The following is a 15,808-nucleotide window of genomic DNA, read 5'->3' on the forward strand; positions in this document are numbered from 1 at the left end:
ATTCATTTAATATATTTATAATTTTAAATGAACCTAGATTATTGAGGCTTAAAAAAACAGCTTATGATCATGCTCTCCTGCATGATTTGATAATATTACAAAGATCATTGTGTACTTCAATTTACTCCAATCTTCAGAAAACATACAATCCTAGCAAAATATTTTATTAGATAGTGTTTGGTACAAATAAAAATAATAATAACCCTGCAGTCAAAATAACTGTTAAATTACAGTTTAAGTAACTTTTTTTTTTTTTTTTTTTTACATTATTTTCTTCTTTCCTCATCTAGCTCGGACTCTTTCTGTCTGACAATTAAAGTTTTGTTTTTTTTTAATTCTATATTTGTGCAAGCACATTACACGACCCCTGTGCGCCCTACTGTCCTCTCCATTTCTCCAAAAAAAAAAAAAAAAAAGGCCTTACTTGTTTGAATAAGTAAATATTTAGTTGTGCATGTATTTACTCATTAGCTGAAAAAGTAACACTGTTATGGATGACTTCTGACCTCTCTCTCGTCCTGGTGGAGCCACTGCTTGGGGTCGTCTTCTGTAGCCAGAAACGCAATGAGGTCCAGAGCCGTGAGCCGCGTTTGCCGGCGCGATGACACAAATATGAGGACCGGCTTGGCAGGAGAATGTGTGCGGATTGCTGCAGGACAGTGGAAAAACAGATTGTGGAATTTAGCAAATTAAAACACGAGAAAAGTCAATACAGCGCGATAAAACAAAGTCACATTTTTACTAAGAATCATTTGTAATTCGCTTTTAGGAAAATCAGTTCATCTGGAGGCCATATCATGGTTACATCCCTGGGGCATCGTCTATTACTTTGAATACAATTTCAACTCCCATCTTCTCTACTTAAATGGGAAGGATCAAAAACCGCTTGCCAAGAACATGTTTCAACAGCATATTTCACATCAGCAATCAAATGCGACAATGAATAAACAATTAACAAATCAAGACATTTTAATGGTGTTTCCACTAAAGCTTGTGAGTATGGATTATTTTAATATTTATGAGGTTTTTAAAAACTCAACATCATAGTTGAGTAAACTTCTATAGTGATTAATAGAGACTAAAATAAACATGATTTTACATTTTCATTTGATCAAATAGCAAATGCATTATAGTGCATTAAAATTTCAAACAATATCAAGAGCTTGATTATAGTAGTCAGAGGAGAAATATTACATTTGATTAAACTTCCTCAGACATAGTATTACTGTATTATATAAAAAAAAAAAAAAAAATTTAGTTAATGGCAAGGCTATAAAGCAGTTATCATTACACCCTTTTACAACTTTTACAATGTTTTAGGTTATTTTTATGTAAAACGTGCAAAAATAATCTATTTTAGAATATCAAAATCTGTCTTTTTCAACTTTAAATGGATAGCCCGTTGCCAAAATGTACATTCTGCTACCATCCAGTCAACCTCAGGTCAGTCATACTCAACCTGTATGAATTTATTTCATCTGTTGCACACCCACTCACCCATTCTCACACACACACACACACACACACACACCAAATACTTTGAAGAATGTGTAACAGTTGTTGGCTCCACTAGCATTTATTTTCCACACTATGGTAGTTATTGGTGACCAACAACTGTTTCACACATTCTTCAATATGTCTTCCATCCCTTTAAGGCGGGCTTTCCATCAATATCCGCCATAATGACTCTCGCAATTTCTTCCATTCTTTTTCATGCTTGCGAATAACAAAAAAACATAAAATTGGATCACGCAAATTTATCATTTACAACGAAGAGTGCACGATTACACGATTTTAATTTCTGCATGTTTTTTTTCCTTTAATGTGTTACTACTTCTCGGACCTTGGAAGACAGGTTTGTTCATGCTGGCCATACGAGGGCAATAATGCTGCCCCGGAAAGCCCTGGATGTGAACCTCCAACGGCACTGGGCGAACGGAGGGCCGGAAATTAAACAGTCCCACCTGAAAGAGACACAGACAAAAAAAAAAAAACGAATAAAGAGAAAAACATGTCCAGAAACTGAGAAGACGCAAAGAAAGACAGTAATAAAGCGAGAGATGGAGTGCCCAGCTGGCTATGTGCCTGACAGAGTGGCCCATCTGGGGGTAATTACAGCCTGTCATTGTCCCCTGTCCCACAACTGCGCTCTCACACAAGTGGCTCGGGCCTGAGTGCGTGTGCGCACATATTTAAAGGGCTGGATAATGGATTGGGCAGCTAGAGACGCGCCTCAGTCCAAACAGCACACGTCAGATTTATGGAGACCCCCAGCCCTTCCTTCCCCGTCTGTCTAGCAGGGTGACATTTCGGCAATAGTAAAACAACGTTTACATAACCACTGCTGTCTGTCCTGATGCGGCCGCAGCGCCAAAATGCTGCTACGCGCTGGGAGAGGGGTGCCGCTTATTTATAGACCCTCGCGCGCTCGTATGTGCTCGCACATACGCATTTATACGCAGAATGAGCGACAGGAACGTTCGTTCGGCTATCTGTAATGGAAACAGGATGAAAACGATGGTACCGTTAGTACAGTGTTACAGATAATATCGTTATTTGACTACATCCCTAATCATCATGGGTGCAAGTCGAGCATGATTCCACTGAAACGAGACCCATCAATTACATTCAACATTAAATATACCGTTTGAGAGCCAAGATTCATTTTTTTTGGCTTGATTTGAACGTCAAACCTGAGAAGAGGAAGGAGCACTGATCCTGAAAATATTAATTTGCCTATATATATATAACAGTCTATGGATGGATTCCAAAAGCCATTTGAATATCGAGTCTTTCGTCGAATGTAATAGATAGGGGTGTGACGTTAGGTTATGTGAGAGTTAATAGACGCAGGTTCTGTGTTGTGGTGGGTTTCTAACCTGTCCGATGCCTAACCAGTCGGCTAGATCCCGTGCATTAGCCAGAGCGGTAGACAGTCCCACGATTCGCACTTGTTTTGAGGTGTGAGATGAGATAAAGTTGGTTCTGGACACAATGACCTCTAAAACCGGCCCTCTGTCCTCACCTGTGAAGTCAACGAAAAAGTACAGACTTTCAAATAAAGTCAAGCCACTTTTATTTATTACCAAGTACAACAGAGATTGTTTTGAAGATTCTTTATAATATTAAAACCAGATAAGAAAGAAGTAACAGAATAAGGGTTGACAATCGATAATGACGATCATCACAATGTATTTTTCCCTCAATGAAACAATAAAAGCAGAACGAAACAGCTTAAAGGTGCCGCAGAGTCCAATTGGCAGCTCAGGTCAGATATCAGGGAAGTGCAAGCAGATACATTTGCATTTTGATAGGTCTCAATCACACGAGCAGAATCGTGAGACCCTAAATCAGTCGATTAAATCAAGAACTGCCCATAAATGTGCGTAAATGCACGCAGATAGCCCTTAGTAAAGGGGCATTAGCACTGTTATCCAACTACACACGGTTCAGGACTTGTGTTCTCAAGAAGCTGTCTAATTCGTTTATATCAAGGTCCTTGACATGAATACATTGCTAGCAGCTATACTGCAACAGGCAAACATATGTGGACACCTGAACTGTAGACTCATGTGCTTGCTGAAGATTTAATTTCAAAACCATAGGCATTAACGGTGGGCTTGTTTGACCCTTTGATGCTGTATAATAGCTTCCACTCCTCCGGGAAAGTTTACCATGTGATGTTGGAGCATGGCTGCTGGAATCTGCTCCCATTCAAACAGAAGAGCATCTGTTATGTTAGGCAATGGGACCTGGCATAAATAAAGATTTCCTATTTTTGATTTTGTGAAGGCCAAGCTCCTGCACCAGACTCAATAAACCAGTTGCATATAGACTTTGCTTTGTGCACAGTGGCACTGCCGAGCTAGAACAGAAGAGGCAAAGCCAATTGTTCCAAAAAATGTTTAGGGATATTTTAAGGACGAATTTTATTATCCACATAACTGAAATTAGTAGATGATGTCCACATAAGGCCATGTGAAGAAAATGACGTAATTTATTATTCACCCTCATGTTGTTCCAAACCTGTAAAACATTTGTTTATCTTTAGAACACAAAATAAGATGTTTTTGATTAAATCTGAGAGCTCTCTGTCCCTCCCATAGACAGAAAGGATCCTAATATGATCAAGAAACATAACAAAGGACATGGCTAAAATAATCCATGTGACATCAATGGTTCAACCTGTGATCAAAGAAATAATGACTTTATTCATTTGTCTCCTCCACATGAACCTAACGGGGCATTTTGGAGAATATCACACATTAGATCTAGGCGTAAACAACGCATCGGTGTACAAAGCTGCTGACACAGAACAGCATACGTTCTTTACATATGTGATACTCTCCAAATTGGCACCATAGGGTGACACAGAGAAGACAAGATTGTTAAATAAAGGACAAAAAGTATTCTTCACACTTTGTAAAATTGTAGTTGAACCACTGACGTCACATGTTTTTTTTTAGGACCTTTGCTGTCTGTGAAGAGTCAGAGGGCTCTCAGATTTAATCAAAATGATCATAATTTGTCCTCCTCTAAGGAATAAATGTCTTACAGGTTTGGAAAAACATGAAGGAGAGTAATTAAAGAAAGAACATTACTTTTTAAGTGAACTATCCCTTTAAGGCCCTAATATACTAAAATAAATTGAAGAACGGAGTGATGTGATGTCACTTTTAACAAAATCAGGCCAAAACAAAGTTTGTTTCTGAAGTTTAAAACAACTTGCCTTATCAGTGCCCTATCCTGAAAAATTAGGTTTAGCTGGTAAAAATCTTCTAAGTACTATTGGTCTGTGATGGTTATTTAAAAGGTAATGTAGGTGTAATTCCCTGACATGGGAATCTTCTCTGGATCATTTATTTTGTTCAGTCCATCAAGCTCAAACTAGAGTAAATAAGTGCATCTGGAGAGCTGCTTCATAAGAGAAATTGTACAACTGAAATGATGCTGACACAAATTTTGCAGGCAATCTCCATTCATTTCAATAGGAATCCATGCGATTGGAAGTTTCACACAAGGACGAAAAAGTTCCTCCTTTAAAGTTTCTCTGATGTTCAAGTTGGTCACTTGAATTCCCAACAAAAAGCTGCTTGGTTTTAAAGTGGCTTCTGTGCGAGCAATGCTTCACGCGGACTATTTTTGCAGACAAAACTTTGTCTAAACAAAGACCAAACCTCAATACTTAACAAGATGCTTGCTTTGGAGGATCTATTGTATAAAGCGCTAAATAAATATCCGTGAAATGACTGGAGTGCTGAATTACAAGGCTGGTGCAACACTGTGAATAAACGCTTTCTTAACTGTTGTTTTCTCACTGCTGTCATTCTATTGATGTTTATTTTATTATTTAGAGGAAAACGGGCAGCATATATTTCATCTAAGCAGCACTGCCATCAGCAGCATGTTTACTGACACTATACTACCGCTCGGGTATTTTGAACTACTTTTTACATCAAGCGAAAAACAAAAAAGAACTTTGCCCTCTAACCTAGAAGATGGATCTCGTCTATGATGAGAATAGCTACTTTCTGCACATAGCTGCGGTTCTGCCAGCTGCGGCTGACTCCGTCCCATTTCTCTGGAGTGGTGACGATCAGGTCGGCCTGAGCGATGGCTCGCATGTCTGGAGTAACGTCGCCTGTTAACTCGACCACCCTAGAGAGAGACAGTATGATAATGAGCAAACGAAGATCAAAGTGTAATGACAGACGCATATTTTCCAGAAGAATCTAGAAAAACCCTCACTTCCTCCCAAGTTTCTCTTCTATTCTGATCTTCCAGTCTTCAATCCTCTCTCGGACCAGTGCTTTGAGAGGAGCAATGTAGACCACCTGCTCACAGAGACACATGCTAGTTAAACCGTCTCATAAGAGCTAAAACTAAACCCTAACAGATGGCAGAGGTTCAGACCTTGGAGGTGGGGTACTTGTTGAAGACCCTGAAGATGGCCATCTCTGCAGCGATGGTTTTGCCGGAACCGGTGGGGGCCCCCAGCAGGACGTTGGTGTCTGTATGGTAGAGTGTGTGGAAGATCTGCGTCTGAATGGGATTAAAGTGCGTGAACTTGTATAGACTCTCATACTCCCGGTTTCCCAACGCAGTCACAGGCAGCGGTTGAAGATCCAAGAGCTCTAGGATGAAGCAAATTGAAACGGTACATTTTCAATATTACAAACAACACTATTACTCTCAAAGGTTTTCATAGCAATATGGGAAACATTTTTGGTTTCCCAAAGTAAATGATCTTAAAGACATTTAAGGCCCGGTTTCATAGATAGGGCTTAGCCTAAACCAGGATTAGGCCATAGTTCAATTAGAACAATAACTTTTTATGCTTTAAAAAAACATGTGCGTTTTGAGACAAAACAAATGCACTAACATTTTTTTCAGATCATTCAGTGAAAGTTTCTTTCAATTGAAACAGCTCAGATTTAAATTTTAGTCTAGCTTCAGGCTTAAGCCAAAGTGTGTAGATTCTTCATGGAACCCATAGATGCCAATATAGAACTTAGAACTATAGAACTAGTTTTAAAAGAGTATCTACATTTTTAAAAGAGTTCATTTCAGCACATAACTTTATTCTGCATTGCTTGTGCTACAGACATAACTGCAACTATTGGGAGAACTGCTGGATTTATAACTTTCTTCTGGCAAAATCTCATAGACTAAAGTCTGGGGCACACTGCATGATTTTTCCATCTGAAAAAAAAAAGTATGATTGCAAAGAAAATTCTACTGTCGTAAAAAAAGAAGAAGAAGAAAAAGAGAGAAAACCTATTTGCCAAGACAACATTTATTATTTATTAGTAGCGTAGTAGCATACATGTAGTATGCTACTAACGTTTTAACTAAACAATTAAATTTTTTTTACATTAATAATAATTATAGTACTATGTCAACTAATATACCATTGTTTCATTAGAATTCCAATCCATTTCTGCTAAACAACAAGTGATTGAAGGATGAAGCTGCTCCCAGCTTGAAAAACGTGTATCTATGGGACTCACCAGTGTGTGGCGGGTGTCTTTCAGGCAGGATGAGATGCTGGAAGTTGATGATACACACAGCTTCAGAACCCAGCCAGCGGTCAGACACGGCTCGGATGTAATACTGAGAAGGCATGGGCTCAAAGATGGGTATAGTGAAGACGACCTGCTGGGGCTCACCACTCACAACCTGACAGTAACAGAGAGAATATATGATTAGAACACCGCAATGCATTTCACGTTTCCGTCTTACTGAATGGCACCGTCCTCAAAAACCAATCATCTAATTGATTACTACAAAATACATTTTTTTAGCATGATTTATATATTTATTCTAGAATTTATTAATACATCGATAAGCTAACTTTTAGTTTTTTAGTTGTGCTTTTGGGTTTTGTTTTCTATTTGGTGGTTATATATATATATATATATATATATATACACACTTATTACTCATTTCAGTATGTCATCAGAGGAAAACATCTATTTTCTTTTTTATAAGTTGAAGTTTTATGTATTATTCATCATTTTCTAGCTTAATTTCAATTAGCAAAAATAAAAAATAAAAATAATCATTTTTTAGCTTCGCTGTTTTAGTTGTGTTGTATATAAGTCAAAACTTGTACTATATGCACTAACTACAGACATTACATTTAAAGGTGAAATGTGTTTAATTCATGCTGTGATCTGGTATTAAGGTTTCTAGATTCAGCAGATGCACATGTGTCTTTACCTGTTTCTTATGCAGGAGGAAGTACTCAGAGTGGTAGATGTGGTCGTTGATGGGATCCTCCACCCATAACCACCAGGGCTCTCCCACTGAGCCATGGACCTGAGCAGGACCAGATGTGAGGTTTCATAAAAGCGATATAATGAAAATACAAAGAATAATACTAATACTAAAAACGAACAAGCCTGCCTTTATTTTTCCAAACGGATGTCTATTTAGAATTTCACGGTAACTAAAAACATTTATGAAAGTGGAAACTACTGTTTCCACGGAAACCGCGAGACCAAACTTACATTACAGACACCAAACCACATGAGAATAATACATTTGTCATTCTTATAACACAAAAAAATAGGACTCGTACTTCTGGTGTCAGCGGTTTGATCCAAAATACAAAAATAAACATGACATTAAAAATACATAAAAAAGGCACAGAAACATGAACATGACATTTGCATCTAGTACTAACTATTATCACAGCCCTACGGAGAGTATAAAGAGATCTGTAATATTAGATAGCTCTAAAGTGAGTGAAAACTTTATAGTCTGTTGAGTTGTATCCTGTTGTACATTAAAGCGAGTGATATATATACGTATTGTCAGGCAGCTCGTATTTTGCATTAAAGCATTTGAATGACCAGAAAGCCTTTTCGCTTTGCTCGTGGTGTGAGTAAATCTTCCTCGGGCTGTTTGATCTGAATCATACAGCTTCATTCACATTAGAGATCTGAATTAAATCCTGCAGGTGGACAGCATATATAGCGCCTTTTTCAGAATCGAATTTAAATCGAAGTTAAAACCACAACTGAACTGAAATAAATGAATACATTAAAAAAAAAAAAAAAAAAAAAAAAAAAAAACATGTTTGTGAGTTTGTCATAAGAGACAATTTTTTTTTAGATTATGTGTTCATTTACACACACACACAAACACACACACACACACACACACACACACACACACACACACACACACACACACACACACACACACAAACACAAACACACACACACACACACACAAACACACACACACACACACACACACACACACACACACACACAAACAAACACACACAATAAATAATAATACAAACCTGATTTTTTTAAATGTTAAAAGCATTGCATATTTACATATATTATTAAAATAAATATATCATCATTTAATATGTTTTTAAACTAACAAATAACTACAGGCAAAACATTCAAGTAGTTACAAGTGGGTTTCTAACATATTCAGACGACAATGTCTGTACCATGCAGTTCAAAAATATTCAAATTTTAATAAAATGAAGACCGTAATATAAAGTGAACTATTTATAGTTATTAAATGTATCAAACAGGAGTATGTGAATGTACATTAGGGTATATTAACCTATTGCTTATTTGTCTGTTTCTAAACCATTTACTCTACATGACTATAATAAACATCTCTAATCCAACCCAACACCTAAACTATCTTGATAACTAGTAATAAGCAGCTGATTAGGAGTTTATTGGGGTAAACGTCTTAGTTAATGGTTTGTCAATAGAGAGAATTGGACCCTAAAATAGTGTAACCAAATATTCATAACTTAATAATAAATTAAACCAGGATTAAATATTTTGCGACTGGCATAAATACACGAAAAAGGCTGCATCTGATTAAAAACACAGCAAACAAAGCAATATTGTAAAATAGAATTATCATTTAAAATAGCAGTTTTCTATTAGGATATATTGTTAAATGTCATTTATTACTGTGATGCAATGCTATTCAATTCCAATATGCTGATAATACGCTTAGTGTAGTATTTCTTTAAAATATATGTTTTGTAACAAAGCCACGTCAAGTAAATAAATAAATACATGTTTCGGTTGGTTGCTAGTATACTGTATGTTTTATGTATTTTATTTATATACATGACGTGCTGAGTGGATTAGGGTAATGTTAATGATGTATTCATGCGGCAGAGCGCAGGTCATGCTCAGAGCATGTTGTCGGGTGATTAGCGTTGGCTGATGGTCATCCAGCTGTTGGGTGTCACGCTGGACGAGTTATGGTCAAACAGGAGCACCGGGCACAGAGCGGCCCATCTGTGGCCCATCGCAGCGCTGGCCCTCAAGAGAACAATAGCAACAGATCTGGGCCTATTCAAGCCTTTGTGCTCTTAAACGCAGGGGAGGAGATGAACAAATCAATGATTCCTTCAGCTCCTCCTGCCTAACCTGCTGTGTGTGTGTGTGTGTGGGCTACGGTGAGGATATGTGCAACTGTGCATAATGTGCTCAGTACGAATATATGTCACAAATAAGCATCATTATCATATTCATAGCATATTCATTCCCGAAGGCCTCATCATTCTATTTTGCCAAAACTTGCGTTGAAATTGTTTTATTTAAACTATTAAATTTTTAAAACTGCAAACAAATTCTATTTACAATTTTATATTTATATATATATATATATATATTTATATATATATATATATATATAGAAATATGTATATATATATATATATATATATATATATATATATATATGTATATATATATTTATATATATACACATATATACATATTTATATGTATATATGTATATATATATATATATATATATATATATATATGTATATATATATATATATATATATATATATATATATATATATATATATATATATATATATATATATATATATATATATATACATATATATATATATATATATATATATATATATATATATATATATATATATATATATACACATATATATACACATTTAACATTACTACAGCATATATTTATTGTCTCAGTTTTGACTTTTTTTTTAAATAATGACTTACAGTCTTTATGTCTTCTGTATCTCCACTTTTTGTCTATAATAATTTTGCTTTATCTCAAAAATGTCTTTATTTTAAACTCATAACCTTAATTTAGCATGCCACAATTTCTTACATTCTATCAGAAATGCCTGTAACCATACATTGAGATTCATTTTCCGCTATTAAATTATTCTTTTGTTGGCAAAATGTGCATAAAGTTTGGGATCTCCTGGCCCATGGAACCGAAAACCCAATATTCCAAAGATTAACAGCAGCACGGAAAACTCTGGGTACGGTTGCTATGGTTACCTGGTCATTCCACCTGAAGTCTGGGGTGATGCTGAGGCGAACGCGCAGGACAGTGCGTGTGATTGGTTGAACGCTGGACTCCATCAGGATGGCGGGGATCTGATGAACACACTGCTTCACCTTCAGCCCGATGTTCACGTGATGCAACATGTGACCTGCACGCGAGCACAAAATGAAGGAGAGAATCGGAATATTTCACCGTAAATGTCTACAGTAAAGCCTGAAACCGGACAAGCCACGAAACGATCTTGCGTCAAACCAACCGATCTCATCTTTGCCCATGTCCCTGAGTTTGTCCACCGTGAGGTTCCTCTCCTCCATTCTGGACAGCACCGAAGGGGGCAGCGCGCTGAACTGTCGCAGCGGGTGGGCCCAGCCCCACAGACGCTTGTCTATCACTTTACACAGGTTTAGCAGACGGTAGGTCATGGCCGGCCAGCGCTTCCTCAGAGCGATCTCAAACAGAGCCCGCACGATACGAGCAGCATTCTGCAGTAAAAAGAGAAAGAGACTCTCGATCACACAATCAAGCCGATCAAGAGGCTCACTGGCCGATGTGACAGCTTTCTTGATCCGCACAGAGGACATGAACACGCTGCAGATTAAAAATGACTGATGTTTATCATGTTCTGAGAATGACGTGCACGCGCTTGAACCAACAATCTGTTATTATACTGTATTTAACAGTTATAAATCGAACTGTTAGTTGGTTATTAATAGTTGGTAATGCTATTATAAATACAGCAATACATTACAATACACTATAGATACACTAACAGCAGATGTGCATTTTCTCTGATATATATATATATATATATATATACACATACATATACATATATAAATAACTTGAGATACAATGTTAAGTGGTAATGCCACAAATTAAATCCGATAATAATGACCTTGTATATTTACTGAAAAGTTAAATTGTTTTCATCGAATTCATTCATGATTTAGCAAAATGTTTTTTTTTTATCTCATAGTTATGATTTATGTCATAATTTGAAATTAAAATGGCTTGGCATCTTAGCATATGACTTTTGTGTCCGTTTCGTCTCTTTTATGTAACTCAACAACATATGAACTTGCATAATTTAAAGTTGCATATTTACTTAACATCTTCGCATGTCAATATTTTTTTTTTCTTTTTTTTCGGTCGCAATTATTATTTTTTATGCTGATTTATAATTTCTATGCCCGGGGCGTGCCGTAAATTGAATCGCGCCTTTTTTTAAAATGACTCTGCGTCTCGTAATTAGAATTTCTCCAAAACATGTTTTTTTGTTTTCCCTAAATGTGGAAGAAATGCCAAGTTAGATTCGGTTTGTGTATTGATTTGCATGCAATTTTTTTATAATGAGATTATTTTAAGCCTGTTGTACGTGCAAACACACGCATTTTAGAAATACTTTATTCACAGGCGTGTTAGTCACGTAATTACGATTAATTTATTGCGCAACGAAAAAAAAAAAAGAAAGTCTGTTAATAAGAGGTTACTGAAATAAAGTGGGCTGTATTTAGCTGGTTGTGTAACTCAATAACGGCTACTTATGTGAAGGTGGGCAACCTTATGTAGCATAAAATAGCTTTATGCGTCGTTTTAAACAGATTTATCAAGTACCGTTCTCTTTTTTAGGGTACAGCTTTTTAAAGGGCACCTTTAAAATTTGTTCATTATCTAGAACACATTTTATGGAATGACTAATGTTCATTTGCTTTGACTGCTGTCAGTATAAATCAGAGCCAAGCGGCTGTATGTTTGATGGTGGAGTGTGAGTTATGTTCAGACGGCTTTGAGAATCCAACATTACTTTGATCTATAAGGTGCAGGTTTACTCGTAGATCTGACTGCTACGATGGACCGATCTGGTCACTGATTGATCGAGCAGAAACGGACGACTGTTAGCAAAGCGGGAGGACAAACACCTGCCGACCCACATGCTGCCGTTTAACAGGCCTCGAGAGCGACCGAACTCCGTATGGATGAGCACCAGAAGAACGGCCCCCTCGATCCAATTCACAACACTTCAGTGAAAGCAGGGCACGGCTAAACGCAGCAGCTTTGAACTTCGGATGAGCTTTGCGGACCGACCTCCTGCTGGGACGCATGTGGATCTTTAAAATGGTGTGGGTTCAGTTCGAACGATTTGATTGTTTAATAGCGTTTAGCTGTCACCACCACTCGAAATGCATTCCTAATCGCGAGCCTCTTTAGGAGCGCTTGGTGTAAACTTATGTTGTTCTGTGAATTTTGGTTTGAAAGTGACTTCTGTGAGAGCTGTGCGTAGTACATTTTTTTCTGTGAGATTTCACGAATGTGACTAATTTAATATACAGCTTCAACTCATCGTTCCAGATGATGACAAGAAAATATCGTTTTTGAATATTGTGTTATGTTTTGAAGTAGAGCATACAGTACGGCATTTGAACATATTGTCTCTTGAATATCTCGTGGCTTTTTATAATTCACATTGTGGCTTCTTTGCCAAAAAAAAAATTAATAAAAAAAAAAATAAAATAAATAAATAAAAATAAATATATATATAATGTATATATATATATATATATATATATATATATATATATATATATATATATATATATATATATATATATATATATATAAATTATATATATATATATATATATATATATATATATATATATATATATATAAAAAATAAAGATATATATATATATATATATATATATATATATATATATATATATATATATATATATATATATTGCCCAATACAAAGCATGCAACTTTTTAATTTGCATTTTGTGAATCTGACGAATCATTATAAAATAATCTCACACTCTCCAGTCATATGCTGTGAATTATACCAACGAAAGGTCAGAGCCATTCCGATCTATAGCTGAACGATGGGAAGAGTCTCTCTCTTTCTCTCGGAACAGATGCAAAAACCATTGAAAGAATCATTGTGTGTGTGTATAGCTAAACATATACATCTAAAATCTCTGAAGGGTGACAGAGAGAGGTATCCAAACCTGAGCATCACAGAGGGTCTGGATTTAAAATCAACGTATGTTTGACACGGAAATGACTCCCACTGCCGGATCCCAGCTGCACATCTGAAATCAGCCGAATTAGGAGCAAAGAGGGAATTTCTCAGAGCTATTTCAACTATCTGACCACATGGAAGCTGTTATAATGGAATCGCAGATATCAGAGATAGATGGCTTCCACAGAGAATCTGAAGAATATCCCATCTTAACCTTCGAGTCAGATAAACACTATTCACTCCAACATTAGGGCAGAATTTGCTCCTCCTTACGTTACGTGGGTCAAGTACGTTGTTCTTGTTTTTTACTTCCTGAGCATATAAATACGACATTAGCCAAAAATATCTAAAATGCTCTTTTCTATGCAACAATTATTTTTTATTCACAGGAGAAACAAGTTGAATTTGGAATTGCTTTTTTTTTTTTTTTTTTTTTTAAAGCAATATCTGAAGCCTGATATAAACGATCTCACACTATTGAATTTAAAGATGATGTGCAAAAGAGCTGCTGAAATGAAACTGATATTTATTTTATATATTATTAACTATATTATACAACTTAATTACACTTTCTCTTTTATAAATATGCAAACTTGCATTAAAAAAAATCGGTAAAATAAAGAGATTTTTATTATATTATTATTTCGATCAATTCTTGATTCGGTAATTCTATTATAGCATTATACTTAAGGAAAGAACTACTGCTTTGTCTGTAAAACGGATCGTTTGATATGAGCACGTATTGAATCTTCGGCCACCGAAAAGAGGGAATAAATCATGCCGAGCAATCGATTATAGGTTGATAAATATACATAACGTTATGTTTTTCTAATGCACGCGCAAGTTGCATGTAACCTTTTTCAACAGCGCTACAGATCTGCTAGTCCAAATCTGCGCTGAAACAGTCTTTGGCTCAGTAAGATTTTCTACTAATTTTAAAAATGAAATAATTGGGAATGTTTTGAAAGAACTCTCTCTCTCTGCTCAGCAAGGCTGCATTTATTTGCATACAGTCAAAAAACGCATGCCTCATTCAAAAAGGAGGTCTCAAATTAGCTTTCGAATTTATTAAATTAAAGCTACTTTATTAATGCTAGGCGAAACGGTAAAAAGCGCATTTTGGCTATTTCATTTATGCAATTGTGAAACCAAAAATGTCTTTGGTATTTCATTTTCATTTCAGTGCATCCCTAGTATTTGAACCTAAATCACAGCACATGTCCATCAATGATACCCAGCTGTTAGACAGTCTCAGCAGCGGGCATTTCCTTAACCCGAGCATTCTGATGAGAGGCATCTCACCTGCGCTACATAGGAGAGGTCAGATATGAGGGAGAAGCTGTCCACCTCCCCGCGGCCGATGTACGTCTGGAGGAGGATGTTTATCTTGCCGTAGCCGTTCTCCACTCCTCCGGTCGCCGGCAGCTCGCAGAAATTACACAACATCTTCTCCAGCTCCTCCAGCTCCTCGTCACGAACCTGCGTGCGGCACACGGGACCCGTCATTCGTTAAAGAAAACGATTACAAGGGGAAAAAAAAAAAAAAAAATCACCCTTTCTTTTCTGTGAATAAAATTAAATGAGGATGGAAGCATTAAAAAAACTAAATCGTATAAAAATGTATATATATTTAAAAAAAAAAAATGGAATAAAAAAATAGCATTTCTTTCGAGATGTCAACGGGGTTAAATCCCGATTTTTTTAATAATAATAAAACATCTCTCGAACAGACAATTAAAACGCATTTTATTTCTCAGGTGAGGACAAACGAGCTGACTGACAGGAAGAGTAAGGTGAAAAAGATCAAACGGTGCCATCAATCTAAATGATAATGAAAGTTAAAACAAACAAACAGCAATCATTTCTCATTTATATGGTCCCACGGTTGTTTTTTTTTTTTTTATTTTACATCAAGGTGTCCGCTGTCCGTGCCTCCTTATGTTC

At 36.2% G+C, this 15,808-nt stretch overlaps 1 protein-coding gene across 2 annotated transcripts in view; it reads right to left on the reverse strand.

Moving 5' to 3' along the window:
- The window catches only part of ascc3 (activating signal cointegrator 1 complex subunit 3), a 148,924-nt gene that overhangs the window by 26,432 nt on the left and 106,684 nt on the right, over window positions 1-15,808 (reverse strand). For both annotated transcript variants that reach the window (XM_043260891.1, XM_043260892.1), the window contains exons 20-30: window positions 15,167-15,343; window positions 11,099-11,324; window positions 10,836-10,990; window positions 7,723-7,821; window positions 7,011-7,179; window positions 5,914-6,134; window positions 5,749-5,834; window positions 5,492-5,658; window positions 2,880-3,025; window positions 1,844-1,964; window positions 507-649 (exon numbers count right to left, since the gene is read on the reverse strand). In XM_043260891.1, the coding sequence (XP_043116826.1) occupies window positions 507-649; window positions 1,844-1,964; window positions 2,880-3,025; window positions 5,492-5,658; window positions 5,749-5,834; window positions 5,914-6,134; window positions 7,011-7,179; window positions 7,723-7,821; window positions 10,836-10,990; window positions 11,099-11,324; window positions 15,167-15,343 (1,710 nt within the window). The remainder of the gene's footprint in view (window positions 1-506; window positions 650-1,843; window positions 1,965-2,879; window positions 3,026-5,491; window positions 5,659-5,748; window positions 5,835-5,913; window positions 6,135-7,010; window positions 7,180-7,722; window positions 7,822-10,835; window positions 10,991-11,098; window positions 11,325-15,166; window positions 15,344-15,808) is intronic.

The sequence above is a fragment of the Puntigrus tetrazona genome, chromosome 16 (assembly GCF_018831695.1).
Source record: "Puntigrus tetrazona isolate hp1 chromosome 16, ASM1883169v1, whole genome shotgun sequence".
NCBI classification, from domain to species: domain Eukaryota; kingdom Metazoa; phylum Chordata; class Actinopteri; order Cypriniformes; family Cyprinidae; genus Puntigrus; species Puntigrus tetrazona.